The sequence below is a fragment of the Mchenga conophoros genome, linkage group LG8 (assembly GCF_057382185.1).
Source record: "Mchenga conophoros isolate Kocher_MC1m ecotype Shallow Benthic linkage group LG8, M_conophoros_male_GT1.1, whole genome shotgun sequence".
Lineage (NCBI taxonomy): Eukaryota > Metazoa > Chordata > Actinopteri > Cichliformes > Cichlidae > Mchenga > Mchenga conophoros.
In genome coordinates, this window is record NC_140533.1 from 57704 (window position 1) to 76551 (window position 18848).

Consider the following 18848-nt stretch of genomic DNA (forward strand, 5'->3'; position numbering starts at 1 on the left):
ACTGACATGTTACAAAACAAACTCACATCGCTATCAGCAGCCATGTTGTTGCCTTTGGCTGCCTGATCGGTTCCGGAAACTAGGATGTTTTTCTACGCATGTGCGAAAAGGTGGTCGCTTCCTCTATAGTTCTTTCACAATAAAAGAAAACAAACAAATTCTAAATTCAGTTAAATTTTATTTGTGTAGCGCCAAATCACAACAACAGTCGTTGTGCAAAACTCATTCAGGCATTTAATGACAGGTTTCAAGATGTGAAGAATATCCAAAAGGAACTGGAGATGTTTGCTACGCCGTTTAATGTGCAACCATCTGTGCCAGACACTTTCCAAGTGGAAATAATTGGGCTGCAAAACAACTACGAGCTCAAAGCTAAGTATAACAGCCTCTCTCTGCTGGACTTTCACAAACTGTACTTTCATGCTGAGGCTTTTCCCATCCTGGCGAGACATGCCCTGAAATGTGCATCTCTGTTTGGGACAACGTACCACTTTGAACAGGTCTTTTCAAAACTGACTCTTGCAAAGAGGCGCTTCCACTCAAGACTAACTGAATCAAACTTGAAAAAGCAGCTTCGAGTGGCATCATCATCATCATCACTGCCAGCTGACATCAGACACCTCGCCAAAAAGAAACAGTTCCAGCCATCTCATTAGGTGAGTCTGATGAGCAGAAATGCAGCAGTAACACAGCAGCAGCCCAAGCAGAGAAGCCTCCTCCAGCTTGTCCGGGGAACGCCAACCCATTCTCAGACCAGCCAAGAGATGTTAATATAAGCAATTAGCAGGGTGTGTCAAAGAGTGAACAGAACATCGCCGAGTCAGCTGACAGCTCCATAAAATGTGTTTCCTACAGCAGCAAACAGGCTTCAAGAAGTGACAGTAAGGAGAGGTGTCAAGATCTGTGGGCCAGTCGGCCTCTTGTGTAAAGGACACAGTGATGCTGAAGTCATAGAGGCTGTGGTCAGGTCAGTCAGCCCAGGTTTCAGTATTCCTGACATGCCTGAGATAAAAGGACCTCACTCCCCGTTAGTTAAAGGAAATATTGAAAGCTCATCAAAAAACTGCTGACTTAACTCTTTGTGCTTGCATTGGCTCTCAGGAAGGCATCAGTGCAGCACCGTACCAGTGACAGTGAGGAAAGCTGCTCATCATTGGTTATGGCTCAAGAACTGCTCCAAAATCGAATTACCACCTCATTCCTGAAAAGCAGGCAGTTTATGAAAGATTTTGAGAATATATCAGTGATTCTTGAGATAAGGGACAAAACATGTCCAAAGTTTCTGTCAACACCATCAGATTTTTTAAAAAGTACAAAAAAATCAGGAATTATTGTGGGTAACTTACACTGTGAGGACCCCTTTACCACTTCCTGTTTGATACACATGCCATGAGGTCACTGCTCTGGTGAGTTTTTTTAATTTTTATTTCATTTATTGCATACCTTTCTGATAAAACTCTGTGTCACACCCATAGTGCATCAACACCACAGTAGAGGCCATAAGCAACTGATGAAAAACAAGATGGCGTCTGTCAGAAAAACGTGCTATGAGAGAAAGTAGGGTATTTTGTCAGCACCATCAGGATTTTTGCCTGACGGTGTTGACCCTTTTTCTAATGATTTTGGCAAATGTCACAAAAGTGTCCTATTCACTAATTATATTAAGTTATTTTTATTACTATTTCAGTCATATTACTTCCTGTGTATTTTACTGATATTTCTGCTTTACAGATGTGTTGAATATTATGGAATTTGCCTGATCTTGAATCTCATAGTTAATGTATACTTTATTAATCCTGTAGGAAAATGCTTAGTCCTCTGCATTTAACCCATTTACTCAGCGAAGCAGTGGGCAGCTACCAATCCATGACCCGGGGAGCAGTGTGTAGAGACGGTACCTTGCTCAAGGGTATCTCAGGATAGCCGCTGTTCAGTGGATTTGAACCTCCAATGATCATGGGGCAAACACTCTATCTACTGAGCTATCTCTGCCCCGAGAGCTGGTCTTTTAAGTGATGATGTATGAACCCTGCTTTCAGGTCCAAACTACTGTGTTTATTAAGGCTGTTGTGTTTTAACATGTTTTTATTCTTTTTTATCTTGTTCTATTTAATCTGAACAAGCCCCTAAAAACAGTCAGTGATCACTGTCAGCCTAACCATCGGGAACCCTCACGTTAACTTTTATCAAGTGGAAAAAAGTTTCACTGTGTTTATGTTACGCTAACATAGCTGTGTCGCTAGCAATCACGTAGCACATCATTATATACCAGCTAGTCCAACATCAGTAACCCTACAAACGCCACTGCTGTTTAGTTTTGTCTTCATTTATGTTGGAAGTGATAGCAGAGCTGGTGTTAAGGTGGAAACCGGCGAGCTAACTTCTAACTCTGTTAAATTTCATATATTCTGTTTTCATGGATGCCTGGATGTTACACCTGGTAAAACAGCCACACTGATCATTTTATTAAAGATGAAAGAATTTAGACAGTTTGTAACTCTCAGTGATGCCACAGAGTTCCTTTGACTTTGGGATCTGCAGCGGAGTTTGGACCTGGAAACGGCTAATGACATCAGACTTAAAGACCGGATAGCATTTCTGTTGCTTAATACATATTTGTGTTGTGAATATTCATCCTTAATATGTGTAAATGCATATGCTTCAGAAAAATTATAGCAATTACAAAATGGTACATTTCAGGCTAGAATAGCAAAGGGGAAGCTGTCAGTAGAGGAACAAAAGAGAAGGAACAGGGAGGATCAAAAAATAAGTAGAGAAAAAATTAACAGCCAGCCTGAGTTTCTCATAAAGGGAAAGATGGACAAATAGAGTGAAAGAGGGAAAAATAAAGAACATCAGTGATCTGAAAGGAAGAGAAAAAAGGCAGAAGAGAAGGTTTTGGAAACTAGCACAGAGAGTCAAAAGTAGAGAAAGTCCAGCAGCGTCTAAACACACAACCACAGAGTACTTTAGGAATCAAGGAGTAGTAGGCAGCTACTTGCTGGTGAACTATTAAGATGTAGAACTTGACATGTGCAAAAACAGAATTGTTATGATGTGTCTTGTGATATTACAAAGGTTGTTAAGGTTTAATGGTCATTTTGAAAGAAATAATATCTTGCTTTCTACTCGTGTGTCACCACTTGTCAACTCCATAATATGGATTTTTTGTTTATTTTTCTGTTTTGAAGAACCATATATTTTCCTCCCTCATGATCTTCCAATAAAAATACGTAATTTTCTAAATAAATATGTAATTTTCATGCTGCTAAATATGATTGTTTCTTATGGAGATTAAATACAAGCTTCTGAAAATATGTATGACTGTAACTCTAATAATCCATCCATCCATTCATTCGCTTCCACTTATCCTTCTCAGGGTCGCGGGGAGCGCTGGAGCCTATCCCAGCTGTCATAGAGAGAGAGATGTTTCTCACCACATATCCAAACCGGCATCATGACCAGCAGCTTTACAGCTGTGGCTCCAGCAAACATCAGCTGATACTAGAAAGTAATATTAAATAAATTCTAACAACAGCTGATCAAGCTTAAACGTGCTGCTGTTTTTTAGCGCGACAACCGCTGGCTTCCTCTTTCTGGCGCAAAGTGGGACATAAACTAACGAGAGAGACGATCAGCTGATCATTGATCAGTTTCATGATTGAAGTAGCAACAGGAGAGGGAGGGTGAGAGAATGAGAGAAGAAGAGACAGCTGACAGTGTAAAGACACAGAATAACTCCAGCTTTGTGTCTTTTTCCATTGTAGCTGAAGTCCGGGACAAACTGTGCTCCTTTTCACCTCAATACGAAACGAGTAATATTTTCTCTGAATGCGGGACAATTCTGTTTTTTAGGGGACGGTTGGCAACTCTACTAACTAACCTTATGAATAAAATGAAGTTCACTATCAGTAACATCATAGCACCACCCAGCTGTAGAAACTCCATCATGCTGGCTAGCTAGTACGAGTTATTGTAACTGACTGTAAAAAGTCAGCACAACGAAAATAAACTCCACCTAAACTTGGTTTATATCTGACCCAGATAGACTGCAGGTCATAACTTCTTACCTGAAGTTCAGTTCACCTGACACTCGGACCGGCGGCCGCCTCGGGCCTCTGCTCCTCCTGCCTCACCTTTCCCTCATCCACCTGGCCTCTTGTGGCAGCTCCGCCATAGCCACCACCAAACAACTGTGAAAACGTAAAGTGGGCAGCATCTGACTGCATTTCAATGGAAGACTGCAAAGCTGAGTGCAGACTTGTTTTTATTTTCTGCTATTTTCCATTGTTTCAAACTTGTCCAGGCCTTAGACCTCAGGTGTGTTCTCCCAAGTAGTACTTAATGCATAAAAATACTATTTTCATGAAAACACTGAATAAAATGTTGCTTTGTTGAAAAAGAATATGTACATTTGAAAAATAACATAAAATCAAGTTATACAAAGTGTCTTTGAATGGCAGAGATGTGTGCACATACCACAGAGCCATGGCTCACTGTCTGAGTGTCTAAATGAGTTTCACAGGCCTGAACGCTCGCTTGAAGTCGTTAATAATTCTTAACTTGTTGGATCTGCTGCTCACCACAAAGAAGCACAAGCATGAAATTTGGACTTTTAACCGTGTTTTTATAAGTTTTACAGCTTTTCCTAGTGATAAAAACCTCCTTTATTGCCATTCATGCTACACAAAGAAATCAAGCAAATAACAATTAAATGACAGAAAAGTTTGTTTTTCACTTTTTACTACAGAAATCTCTGTTTTATATGACTACTGACAGGGGATTTTTAAAAATCACCCCGCAGTTCTTCAGCTGAGACACCTGAGTTAGAAAACACAAACACTGCAGTTGTGTTTACTCGTGAGGACGGTCACAGAGCGCTCGCACAGGAGACATTCATGGACTCGCGCTCTGTCACCGTCTGCTTTCTTTCTTTATACAACAGGAATTAATACATTCGTTCAGTGACATGAGCATGTGCATGTGTGCATGTGTGTGTGTTTGTGTGTGTGTGTGCGCGATGTCAGAACTGCTTGTTCAACTTCTTACTATCGCTGTGGAAAGATTCAGATACGAATATCAGAACACGTTTCATAAAGAACAATCAGTTCTGAGCAATGAAGAGATCATCATGCAGCATTCTATCACGAATAAACTTATATCATTAAAAGCTTATACTGACTAAACAAATACAATTTTCTATTGACATTCCCTCCTGTTGTCAGTATAACCTTTATACGGTTAATTTATGCGGTTAATCAATTTTCTATTGACAACTACAGTTTAAAAAACGAAAGGAAAAACTGTGCAGTTTGGGCAATGAGCTGTCAGGGCTTTTTTCTGTAATCTTACACGTTTATTTCTTACGATTTAAGTACAAAGAGCCGTGCCGACAGATTTCTGTCTTTGTCACATCAGCTTTTTCTTTATCATGTAGAAAAACAGTTAAATATGTCATCTTTACACTGACAGAAAGGAGAATTTCACTGGTCCAGCATACAGGGAGTGCAGAATTATTAGGCAAATGAGTATTTTGTCCACATCATCCTCTTCATGCATGTTGTCTTACTCCAAGCTGTATAGGCTCGAAAGCCTACTACCAATTAAGCATATTAGGTGATGTGCATCTCTGTAATGAGAAGGGGTGTGGTCTAATGACATCAACACCCTATATCAGGTGTGCATAATTATTAGGCAACGTCCTTTCCTTTGGCAAAATGGGTCAAAAGAAGGACTTGACAGGCTCAGAAAAGTCAAAAGTAGTGAGATATCTTGCAGAGGGATGCAGCAGTCTCAAAATTGCAAAGCTTCTGAAGCGTGATCATCGAACAATCAAGCGTTTCATTCAAAATAGTCAACAGGGTCGCAAGAAGCGTGTGGAAAAACCAAGGCGCCAAATAACTGCCCATGAACTGAGAAAAGTCAAGCGTGCAGCTGCCAAGATGCCACTTGCCACCAGTTTGGCCATATTTCAGAGCTGCAACATCACTGGAGTGCCCAAAAGCACAAGGTGTGCAATACTCAGAGACATGGCCAAGGTAAGAAAGGCTGAAAGACGACCACCACTGAACAAGACACACAAGCTGAAACGTCAAGACTGGGCCAAGAAATATCTCAAGACTGGTTTTTCTAAGGTTTTATGGACTGATGAAATGAGAGTGAGTCTTGATGGGCCAGATGGATGGGCCCGTGGCTGGATTGGTAAAGGGCAGAGAGCTCCAGTCCCACTCAGACGCCAGCAAGGTGGAGGTGGAGTACTGGTTTGGGCTGGTATCATCAAAGATGAGCTTGTGGGGCCTTTTCGGGTTGAGGATGGAGTCAAGCTCAACTCCCAGTCCTACTGCCAGTTTCTGGAAGACACCTTCTTCAAGCAGTGGTACAGGAAGAAGTCTGCATCCTTCAAGAAAAACATGATTTTCATGCAGGACAATGCTCCATCACACGCGTCCAAGTACTCCACAGCGTGGCTGCAAGAAAGGGTATAAAAGAAGAAAAACTAATGACATGGCCTCCTTGTTCACCTGATCTGAACCCCATTGAGAACCTGTGGTCCATCATCAAATGTGAGATTTACAAGGAGGGAAAACAGTACACCTCTCTGAACAGTGTCTGGGAGGCTGTGGTTGCTGCTGCACGCAATGTTGATGGTGAACAGATCAAAACACTGACAGAATCCATGGATGGCAGGCTTTTGAGTGTCCTTGCAAAGAAAGGTGGCTATATTGGTCGCTGATTTGTTTTTGTTTTGTTTTTGAATGTCAGAAATGTATATTTGTGAATGTGGAGATGTTATATTGGTTTCACTGGTAAAAATAAATCATTGAAATGGGTATATATTTGTTTTTTGTTAAGTTGCCTAATAATTATGCACAGTAATAGTCACCTGCACACACAGATATCCCCCTAAAATAGCTAAAACTGAAAACAAACTAAAAACTACTTCCAAAAACATTCAGCTTTGATATTAATGAGTTTTTTGGGTTCATTGAGAACATGGTTGTTGTTCAATAATAACATTATTCCTCAAAAATACAACTTGCCTAATAATTCTGCACTCCCTGTACAGTGAGCCACAGCCGCCCTATTTTGAAACTTCTTACATTTTCTCGTTACTTTTGGTTCAACAAATTTGCAGGGAGTTATTGTTTCTGTCACTCTGAGCCTTCATTTAAAATAATCACCAGGGGACGTCACATAAAAAGAGATGACGTGTGCCATAGTAAAGGGTCCAAGTGGGCCGCTGTGTGGTTTTGATTTTTTGGCACAGCTCTGGAACGACTGCAGGTGTCCATAAGTTGTGGCCGCGGTACTTCAGCATCTAATGAGCCCTACAGAAGACGATCAAGCATAAAGGGAGTAACATGTCGTGGCAGGTAATTTCAAATGCAACGTTTCTATCAGCTGTGGAGATCAGGGAAATTATTTCACTGCTATGGTTCATGGTCATCATCATTACCATTGCAGTAATGACATTAATAACATAATCTACAGCATTGATATTGTATTCAGATGTTTAAACATATTGGTAGCCAATTAGCCTTTATTACAGGTGCAGTTATAACCACGTTAAACTGTTGAGTTAAATCTATAATCTTAAATGCTTTTGAATGCTTGTTATAATCTTAAATGTGTATGTGCTGATTCTGTTGCATTATAAAAGAAAGGCCTAACTCTGAGTACACTGTGTTAAAGTTGGAGAAGCGAGAGTCAGAAGATGGACCTGGCATGGAGACGAGGCGATGTTCTTTTCAAACTGTGTTAAAAGTCATTGTGGTTTTGATTTGACGTATGCATGTATTGTATCTGATGACGCATGAGGGGGCGTTAACCCTGATGAATCAAAAGCAATCTGAAGTGTCTTTTTGGGCGGAGATCTACAGCTGATGTTTTGCAGTGTACATCTCACCACGCTGCGTGTGGTCATTAAAATCAATTGTTTGACCAAGCTCTTCTGGACCATGGTTGTTTTTACTCTCCTCCTAAATATTGAACCCTTAACACAGCTCAACAAACATCAGCAAACACACAAACTGTTTTTGTGCAGTTTGTTTCACAGTGTGTTGCAGCTAAAAGCTGCTGTATTTCACAGAGACAGAAACGAGTTTGAGATAACTTCACTCAGAGATGGAGAAAGAATACAGGACAGGAAGAGGAGAGCTTATATTTAAAGGTATGGACTGCTCAGGACTGCTTGATGCAAATTTAAAGCTTGCATGGATTTCCTCATGTTCTCATATTGTGAAACACGCTGCAAAGCAAACCAACTGTGTTATTTAAAGAGCACATGAAAATCCTCTGCAGGTTAGTGCAGGATAATCAGGTTAGTTTACAGTAAAGAACTGCGTGTGACTGATGCACAATGGCTGTGGTGCTCGTGGTCTGTTACATCAAGTGTAACAGAGATGGATATGAATTTCAGCTGGTGATGCTTAAATATAGAAAAAAAAGACTGTGTAAACAGCGTCCTGTCAGTGTAGAGGGTGGAAATCAGCCAGGACAGTTCATGAAATACCTGCTTGCATCTTGTTGATTTGTGTAAAGAGCCACTACAGCTGATTTTAGGGTTCCCCCACTCTAAGATGGAAACCCCTGCTGAGCAAAATGAACAAAGGCTGCTCTCAGTTTTGCCAGAAAACATCTCAATGATCCCCGAGACTTTTGGGAAAATACTCTGTGGCCTGTTGAACTATCTCTGCTGCTCGTCTGCAGAAGTGACGAGTATCTCAGCCTTCCACACAGTGAGCCTTGTCTCTTCCTTCAGATTGTATCATGGACTTAAGATCTGTGGTTTGATCTCTCCTGGTTTATTTCTCAATGATCTCACTTGCTACAGTGACTACAATAAAAACATCCCGTTTGTGGAACAGCACATATGTGTCTGATCACTCTGCACTGCACGCTCAATACAAATCCCACCGCCAGTAAGGACCTCAGTCACAAAGAGAAAACCTCAACACATGCACAATACATGAATCCCAGCTGTCATAATGTGCACCAAAAAGGGATTAATACTGTTTTTTCTGCCCTTGCAGCGCTTTCTGTCATCTAGAGCCAGTTAATGTTTCCAGACCAGCCCTAAAGAAGTGAAAATGAATCCACTGTGTGTGCACACATGTCATTGTTTTTAAGCCCCACAGATACAATCATAGTTTAACTGTACAATGCAATGTAGTCCAAATAATCCAGCACATATACAGCAGTGTTAGGGTTCAAATATCAAGGAGGGATACAGGAGGTAATCCAAAAAAATAACAACACTGATCCGGCCGGGTGAAGTCAAATGATGATTTTAATGACACGCGTGGAGAGACGACCGCTGTACGCAGACAGCATCGATCTCTAACTAACAATGCACGAGCAGATGTTTTATACCATTAGGGCTTAAATTTAATGACGCCCCTTCAACGTCAAACAGATACAATAGATACGTAGGTTTCACAACCAAAAAAGTTTCATTAACGATTTTAAAAAAAGTTCAAAAGAGCATCTTATTCGCCTCCGCGCCAGGTGTCTTCCGGTGGCTGTCTCCCCTCACTTCTCCAAAACCTCGAACCATGCTCTGCAACAAACTAGCAATTCTGCACGCACAAAAATGCAGTGACCAGCAAATATTTGAACTCCTTGAACTCTTTCAAAATGCTATATTTTAGGTTTTACCTTTGGTAGAATCACACTTTTACTTTTCTGTGTTCGTGTATTTGAAGTGAAATTAAAGCTAATTATGGTTCAATGGCAAGAAAGTGAAAGTGGAAAGTGCTAAAAATAGAGAATTATCCTTTTAAGTGAATCTAAATATTTTCCTTCCTCTGTCTAAAAAAAAAGATTCATCTCCTCTCTCTGTTTATACCAACTCTACTGTCTGACTGGCTTTTGGAGACTCAGATTTGAAGCCAAACAGAAAAATCTATTTTGTTTTCACTGAATGTTTTCTAACAGTAAATATTTTTCTAACATTTGTTTCCAGTTTCTGTCTTTTCATGTGTTGTCCCTTAATCTGAACTGGAACCAAATGAAGCAGAGTGTAATCACCTACGAGCCATCCCATCACAGTGAGTGGAAGCTACAGTATCATATACTGGCTCTTTGTGATTTACAATGTGAGCTATTCATGGTGGCCTAAAACAAACTGTGTGCATGCTCCTGTTGTTAAAGGGAATCCTCCTGCAAAGCCACAAGTCAGCGTCACCTCTGTTTCCTGGGCCCTGTTTCAGGAAGCCGGTTTAGTGCAAACTCTGAGTAAGTATACCCTGAGTTAACGAAAACTCTGGGTTTTCGGTTTCACAAAGCGAGTTTAGATTAATTCTGAGTGAGTTACTATGACGACACACTCCGTGAAGCTAACCTGCCCCCTAGCAGGTTTACTTCAACTAACCCTGACCTTCTCCGCCTCTTTGTCAGAAACCTGACTGTAGGAAGTGTCGGACATGGCGTGCCACTTCCTTGAAGAGCCAGTAGATGTTGAAGCCCAAATTCTCCGCAGAGCTCTCCGCCGGGAGAGAGTGATTAGAGCGCGTTCGGACATTTTATCATTTCCTGATGATTTCCTGTGTGAACGTTACCGTTTCTCAGCACAATCTATAATTTATTTGAATAACATCCTCAGGCCTAATATTGCTCATGTGACACATCGCGGACATTCTCTCAGTTCTGTACATATTATTTGTATTGCACTTCGGTTTCTTGCAAACGGGAGCTTTCTGTATAATATTGGTGACGCTGAGCACGTTTCCAAGGCTACCGTCTGTCGGGCAGTCAGGAATGTTACAGTTGCACTGAAACGTCTCCTGTACTCGTTTGTGGTGTTCCCCGGTCATAGACCCACAAGATTTATCAAAGAGGGATGCCACAAAATTTCAGGTATCAGGATGAACAGAACTTAATTCATGATGTGGTGATACTTGGACTACTACTTAAATTTTACATTTATTTTCAGGGTTCCCAGGCGTGATTGGCTGTACAGATGGCACTCACATTCCAATCATTGCTCCTTCAGTAAATGAAGGAGACTATGTGAACAGGAAGTCTTTCCACAGCATTAATGTACAGGTACATAGTTCCCTGTAGCATTTCAAACTAACAAATTATTTCATTATAGTAATGGATGCTAATTTGTGTTCTCTGCACTGTGAAGATCATATGTGATGCTGCCAACATTATCACAAATGTGGAAGCCAAGTGGCCAGGCTCTGTGAGTGGTGGTGGTGGACGACCTCCACCTGTTTTTCGGGCCTCCGCTTTTTTTTCTGTTGGCTATAACGGGTCACATTTGAGCATACAGAGTAAGCAAATATGTACTTGTAATGTGCTCAGATAATTTCAACAAGTGCTTACAGAAAGAAAATTAATGTAGCCTCTAACTGCAATTGATTTACATAGGACAAACAGATCAAGCACTATGGCTCATAATACAATTACACCTCACCTGTTTGGACTATATTTTTATATTTCATTTTTACTTGCTGCCAGGAACGTTTGGGGCCTGTTGGGTTGCACCTGCGCTCACATCACATCACAAAATAAAATGTATAAAATAAAAAATAAAATAAAATATAATATAATAAAATAACGTGTTAAATGGGTGGAAATCCCTCGATCAATGTTTAAATTAACACTCACGCATTGACTCTGTCGGCTATGTTTTGCCATGCATGCTCCCTTTCTTTTGCAGCTGAGGCTGTGTTACTTTTTTTCTGCAAAATTTGCATGTTATCAGCATATGCTGCCATCAGAATTTCGGCCTCAAGCGCTGTGAAATACATTGACCGCGCCTTCTTTCCCTCCGTCTCCATGGTGACTCGCTTAATCTGTGCTCCACTAATCAGGGCTTTATGTATCCTCGTGCGCGCGCTTCACTTTGGGTTAAAGCAACTCCGTGTTGATTGAACTAATTGTTATCAGCCTTTCTGAAACCGAATATTCCGAGTTGGACAGTTCGGGGTTACTCAACCCTGAGTATCGTTTTTCACTCTGAGTTTTCTAAACCGGCTTCCTGAAATAGGGCCCTGCTTGTCCAAAGTGAACCGTGATGAAAAGATCAATTCATACAGAAGTGAAGCAGGAGTATCAGTCATGGACGCACGAGTTTGTTTGTTTTGTGGAACCACAAGGGAGCCTGGAGTGACTGGAGCTCCACTGGATCATCACCAGTAGGAAGAAAAAAAACCACCACGTGGAACTTTTTTGTAGAATCGTTGCAAATTTTCCAGCACACAGTGGATGTGATCTGGGAATGCAGTTTCTTGCAACGTGTACTCAGATATTTATGCAATACTTATGTAAGAATGCTGTTTGTTGACTTCAGCTCAGCATTCAGTACAGGCATTCCCTCCAAGCTGATCACCAAACTTGTGGATTTTGGACTCAGCAACTCCAGGCGACCATGGTTCAGGGGATTGGGAAGCTCATCTATAACTGGAAGGTTGCCGGTTTGATCCCCCTGGTCGTTGTGTCCTTAGACAAGACGCTATATAAATGTAATCCATTATTATTATTATTATTATTATTATTATTATTATCTGTACCTGGATCATGGACTTTCTGACCAACAGACCCTGGCATGTAAGGTCAGGCCATAACTGCTCTACCACCATCACACTCAACACTGGCACTCCACAGGGCTGTGTGCTGAGCCCGTTCCTCTATGACTGCAGACCTCGGTCCGGATCCAACTCCATCATCCAGTCTGCAGATGACACCGCGGTGACTGTCTCATCAGAGACAATGATGAGTCTGCTACAGGGAAGAGTAAAGCACCTAGCTGTGTGGTGCTGACAATAACCTGCTCCTGAATACCAGCAAAACCAAAGAGCTCATTGTGGACTTCAGGAGGGAGAACAGAGACCCCCATGTCCCCATCTACATAAATGGCACAGCTGTTGAATGGGTCTCCAGCTTCAAGTTCTTGGGGACCCACATCTCTGAGAATCTGTCCTGGTCAACTGACACCTCCAGCCTGGTCAAGAAGGCCCATCAGCGCCTTTTTTTCCTTGAGGACACTGAAGAAGAACCACCTGTCTACTGACATACTGGTTAACTTCTACCACTATGTGATAGAGAGCATCCTGACCAACTGTGTCACACTCTGGTATGGGAACTGTTGCTGGCCACAAGGCACTGCAGCGGGTTGGGCAGTTTTCACCACAGGGACTCCACTTCCTGCCATTGAGGATGTCCACAAGAAGAGATGTCTATGCCGAGCACGCATCATTCTCAGGGACTCCTCTCATCCTGCCAATAAACTCCTCCAGCTCCTCCCCCCCAGAAGGTGCTACAGGAGCCTTCAGACTAAAACCAGCAGGTTTAGGAACAGCTCCTCCCCCACAGCTGTCACCCTACTGAACTCAGCCCCCGCTGAACCTTTCCATCCACACTCACTGAACCCTTCTACACTCCTCCTCCCAGTGACCATGATTTCATTCTCAACATTGTTACGTTCTAAGTCTAGGCGTGTCTTGAACGCAACACAACATTGGCCCACCACACTCCACCCAAAACAAGAACCCAAACAATAGTATCTTTTAAAATGCTAAGCAGCCATTTATTTGCTTCAGCAGTGAGCAGTGCCGAAAATAAACAAAACTCCCTAATGGTCCCTACGCTTTCCTACCCAAAATGAAAAACCAAACAAAAGACAATTCACTTACCTAACTCGCTACATGAAAAACAGGAGAAAACTTAATCAACAAAAATGGCTTCTCACGCCTACTAGGCTGCTGCAGTGAACAATATATAAATCAAATTCAAATCAAATTCAAATTCAAATTTTATTTGTCACACACACACAACCATACACAGTATGACATGGGGGTGAAATGCTTGTAGCTGTACAATGCCCGACCATTAAATGACAGAAGAAAAGTTTTACAATATTTACAATTTACTACAAAAATTTACAAATTAACTTAGGAATTTACAGTAAAGAATGTGCAAATAGCAGAAGAGATTATAAAGATAAGGATTATAAATCATAGGAATTATAGAATTATAGGAAATGTGTGGTGGTGCGTGTGGTGACGTGTGTGAGAGTCCAGTCTTATAGTGACGTGTTTGGGAGAGTGGTGGAAAAAAGGTGGAAAAAATACAAGGTGGAAAAAAAAAACAACTCAATTGCTACTTTACAAATCTATTTACAGCTATATACAAAACTACGATACCAACACCACAATGATCACGACGCATGACAAACTGAAACACAGGGCTTAAATACATAGAGGGAGCAATCAGGGAACGGACAACAGGAGGGAAACACAGCTGGGGCAAATCAGAACTGACGAGACAAGGAAGCGTAACCTGAACACACTGAGATAAGACAGACCTTCAAAGTAAAACAGGAAACACATAACAGTCACGCCTAACACAAAACACTGACAACATTGGATCGTAACAACATTCACCACATGCTCACATTGGTTACTGCTATAGTTTTACGACACTGACAGAGTCTCTGTTATAGTGCCTACACTGTTCACTGTTACAGTCTGTTCAGAGAGCTACGCTTCCACTGCTGTAGATATATTCATAGCACTCTGTAGATCTGTTTACCTCACACCGATACATCTGCATATATGTAGCACATCTGTATATTTGTTCACAGTACACCTGTATATCTGCCCATCTGTACAGCAATACAGAACATCTGTATGCTACACCATCTGTATATCTGTACATATGTATACATCAGTACATCTGTATATCTGCTCTCTACTGAACTTATACATAATCTGCTCTTATTGCACTTACTGATTAGATGCAAACTGTATTTTGTTACCCTGTATTTAGACATGTGTAATGACAAACGTTGAATTCTAAATGCTATCCTAAACATTTAAACAGCTACAGGAGAAGTTTTTAGAAGACCAGTAAAGAGAGCATGGAGGCAGATGGAGGATGCCAAGTCCACTGTATCTACACACTTCCTGTTTCCACCTCATCCTTCCAGTGCTTTACTACTATGGGCTCAATTGTGGTCATAAATATTTTGTACTTGTAAATCAGTTTTGTACTTGTAAATCAGGATTTGTGTGTGTAAAAAAGATTTGTGTGTGGACTTATCCAAAAAATATGTGTGAAAGTCTGCACTAAACTTTCAAGTTACAAGTACGAATTTTGAGCCTATTTTTCTTCCTCTCATCTGATTGGCCAATGTCATGTCAATCACAAATTTAACTATCCAATCAGAGAACACGATTGCGTGTCCCGCGAAAAATTGGCAACACAAAAAAGAGAAATGAAATGACTATTTAGTGTATATCAATGTGTGTGTCTCCTATATGATATATGCAAGTGACATTTTTTTACTGTAACAGCGATTCATACAGGAAAATAATGACCAATGACCGCAGCCGCGTTGTACATTTTTTTCAGTTTCAATATTTTTTTCGGTTTCATGTCAAGGTGGCATTGTTCTGATCCCATACACACACAAATCCTGATTTACAAGTACAAAATATTTATGACCACAATTTGAGCCCATATACTCTCTCTACCACAGCTGCCTTTGAACTTGCCTGGGCCAGGTCTGAGTCCAGCTTTGCTACTCCTGCCAGGTCACATGACACAGGGGTGTGGTCTGATGTCAGCAGGCAGGTCAGTGGAGCCCTCTGGTGATGGATATATGGTAGTGAAGCAGGAGGAGGCCTGAGAACATACAGCAGGCTTAACTAGCAGGACAAAGTAGCATGTAGTACTTGAAGGAGTCATCACAGCCAATCAGCTCTCAGGAAAATGGAACATCACATAAATATTTCTCTTCTTTGATTTTCATCAATGTATTTCCTTTGATAGATTTTCCGTCAACACTTCTGCTTGATTAGAAGCTCATAGGCAGTTCCTGTCACTCTACAATAAAACAATGTAAAGGCTGCGCTCTCTGCCCTCCCACTAGCTGACACAAGTAAACTGTGCTAAGATGCCCTACATGGACTAAGGTTCTTGGCCACACACATATAGATTTAGTTGGCTGTAGAAATCCATGCCATGAAGCTCCCAGCGCACATTTTTGATGCTTCTGTCTGTGGAAGAGCAGGTTTGGAGCTCTGCAGAGCCTTGGTGACTTTTACTGACTATGCACCCCTACCCATTTATTATGAACTAACAGCACAACGGTTTGTGCTTTTTTCTATAATACACATGTATGATTTAGATTTGTACTTATGTGGCAGCTATTCACTGACCTGACAAAGTTATTTTCCATAAAAACTAAAAGTGTTGAAATTCTCAGAAAATGAATGAGACGTGCATGCAATTTGACATATTTTATTGTTTTCTGTGTGTGTTTGTCTGTGTGAAGTTTTGATGTGTATGTGAAAAACACAATTTTGAAAACACAGGAAAAAGACCTCAAGACATGTTTTCCTTTACTTTCTATGAAACAAAAATTCCCACCAAGGCTTTTCAGTGTGAAATTTAGTGTATAGAAAATACCTGTGCCAGGTTGTCTCCATCTAGTGGTGAACATGGCCTCACCACTACACCACCATCAGGTGAGCTTTTCACTGTGCACAGTGACACAAAAGTCATTTAACAATTTTTAAAAAAAGCAATGTTACAGATTCAGTAAGAACTGAAGTTTATCATAATCCTTCAAGTTTCACTCAGTAACAGCAGCTTTTTAATATTATTGGCTATAGTTTAGAGTCACATTTATATGAAATGTCAAACAATCACAGAGTGACACTGAACTAAACAATCAATGCCATGTGAGTTGTTCTTGTTTGTTCTTTATCTCGGATTTATTGTAAGCAGCGGGAGTAGAAGCTAAAGAAAAATAGTAAAGATATGAATGAATCTCTGCTCTTACAGCTTTTATTGTGCCATAATGTCTGCTTTGAAACTGTCCTCTTGCTCGTCTCTTGGATGCTCACCTCTTCTTCACCTGTTCCTTTGACCAAACTGCTGCACTCTCGTTCTCTGCTCTCGCCTCCTCTTCTGGTTATAATTAGGATGCAGTCAGCATGTGCCAAACAAACTCCCCCCAAATCGATCATGTTTGATATGATGATGACGTTTTTAACATCTTATTTATGCACTTGTTGGGTGGGAAAGAGTAAACAAAGATGGGGCATAGAAGCAGAACTGAGTCCTACGTGTGGAGGGACAATAACTGTGTGTGTATATGTAAGCATTTAAACACTGCAGAGAGTCAAATTAACAGTAACACTATTTTGTCTAAGTCCGCCATTGTAGAAATTCATTTCACCGAAACAATAACATGGCGCACAATGTGACAATAAACGTATAAAACACAAATTCTTACCTAGCAGGAGAATAAATAATCAGTATTTTAAGGCTACTGCATGTATAGATGTCACTGCTTGCTCACATAAGCTAGCTCTGAGACCCGCCAGAGTTTACGCCACAGTTGACTGTCGCGAAAGAGTCGTAAATCACCGGCATTGTAAAACTTAAAATGATTCCAGGGCATGTTATAAAACACCCAATAGATGTACTGGATATTAAACGGTATCAAACGACTAAATGAACACAGGGTTACAATTACATGCTCACATCGTCACATCGAGAGTTTATTCATTAATCATCAGAGTTCAACAATGTTACATCCAGTTGAAAACAGCTTCACTAACGCCAGCAAAACAGGCTAACAGTATATAAGAGCACAGAAACAGCCGTGCTTATCAACAGCTCGACATATCCTCAACAACTCACCTCAGTATGTGTAACCCATTCATGTGTTACGCCTGTTGTTCTTGCGTTGTGTTCTGGCGTGAAAGTAGGAGGCAGGAGACAGTACTGGGTCTTTGGCTCTTTACTGCACATCTGCAACACAGAAACATGTGTCTGATCTGTGTGTGTCACGCGACTGCCAGTACACCTCTCCTCCGGCCATGCTGAAAGCAGCTGTGTCTGCAGCTTCATTAACACTACAATAATATAATGAATCAAATACAACAAATTGTTTTAAAACATTAACTTAAGCTCTCAAAAACAAAAAGCACAAAATAAATAATATGTCACTGAAAAAAACATCAAAAACAACTTATAAGAACAATAAACAAAATAATTCAAAAACAAATAAACAGTCAGATAAATACAATTCAATAACCAGGACCCAATATTCTGGTACTTATAGTTCAAACATTATACTTCAGTACAATTATATTAATAACCGCCATCTAACAGGCAGTACAACACTGTACTTATAAAAACAATGAATGAAAGACTGCATCTCCAAAACATAAGAACATCTCCATACCTGCAACACAGAAATATGTGTCTGATCTGTGTGTGTCACGCGACTGCCAGTACACCTCTCCTGACGAAGGAAAAAAGAGTGCATGCTGTTAAAAAAAGACTGCCGCGAGTAGCCGCTAGCAATCAGGCTAACTTAGCATGCTAGCATTTTAGCTGCGTTCTCGGCTAAAACTCATAAGCGTATATTAGTGAACTCCGCCCTCCACAAAACTTATCCCGAATGAGTCTCTTAATGACAAACAAAAACGCGGCGGTTTGGCTGTATTCACATTGCAGCTTGGGATCTGAACAAACTTTAATTAGCTGAGAGCAACGTGGCAGTGACTTACCTCCGGCCATGCTGAAAGGAGCTGTGACCGGGGCACACATGCACGCGCCTACGTCACCACGCAGCGCACACACACATGAACGCACTATACACATATGCAGCATATTTATTTTACTTGGTTTTAGAGTTGGAGTATTTACATATTGATCTGAAATATTTTGCTGCTGAGCAGCAGAGCTCCAAAGCGTCCCCCTGTAACCATGGTTACGCAGATGCATTCCGACTGTCACGTCACCGAGGAGAACCTGTTTCAAATGTATACCTGGATCAACCTGCAATCAGTTTGAAAAGTTTTCTGCTGAGATCCGCA

General features: G+C 41.0%; 1 protein-coding gene across 5 annotated transcripts in view; it reads right to left on the reverse strand.

Moving 5' to 3' along the window:
• LOC146567854 (rab3 GTPase-activating protein catalytic subunit-like) overlaps nt 1-18600 on the reverse strand; it is a 35298-nt gene extending 16698 nt beyond the window's left edge. Inside the window, exons 1-3 of one of the 5 annotated variants that reach the window (XM_085283499.1) lie at nt 18212-18600; nt 17665-17879; nt 15507-15636 (exon numbers count right to left, since the gene is read on the reverse strand). In XM_085283499.1, coding sequence (XP_085139625.1) covers nt 15507-15636; nt 17665-17687 — 153 coding nt within the window. In that variant the 5' untranslated portion in view covers nt 17688-17879; nt 18212-18600. Of the gene's footprint in view, nt 1-26; nt 121-15506; nt 15637-16422; nt 16494-16862; nt 16881-17664 lie in introns of those variants that run through there. The other 4 variants (XM_085283501.1, XM_085283502.1, XM_085283498.1 and 1 more) reach the window with 4 other exon arrangements.
• Between the last annotated feature and the right edge of the window lie 248 nt (nt 18601-18848).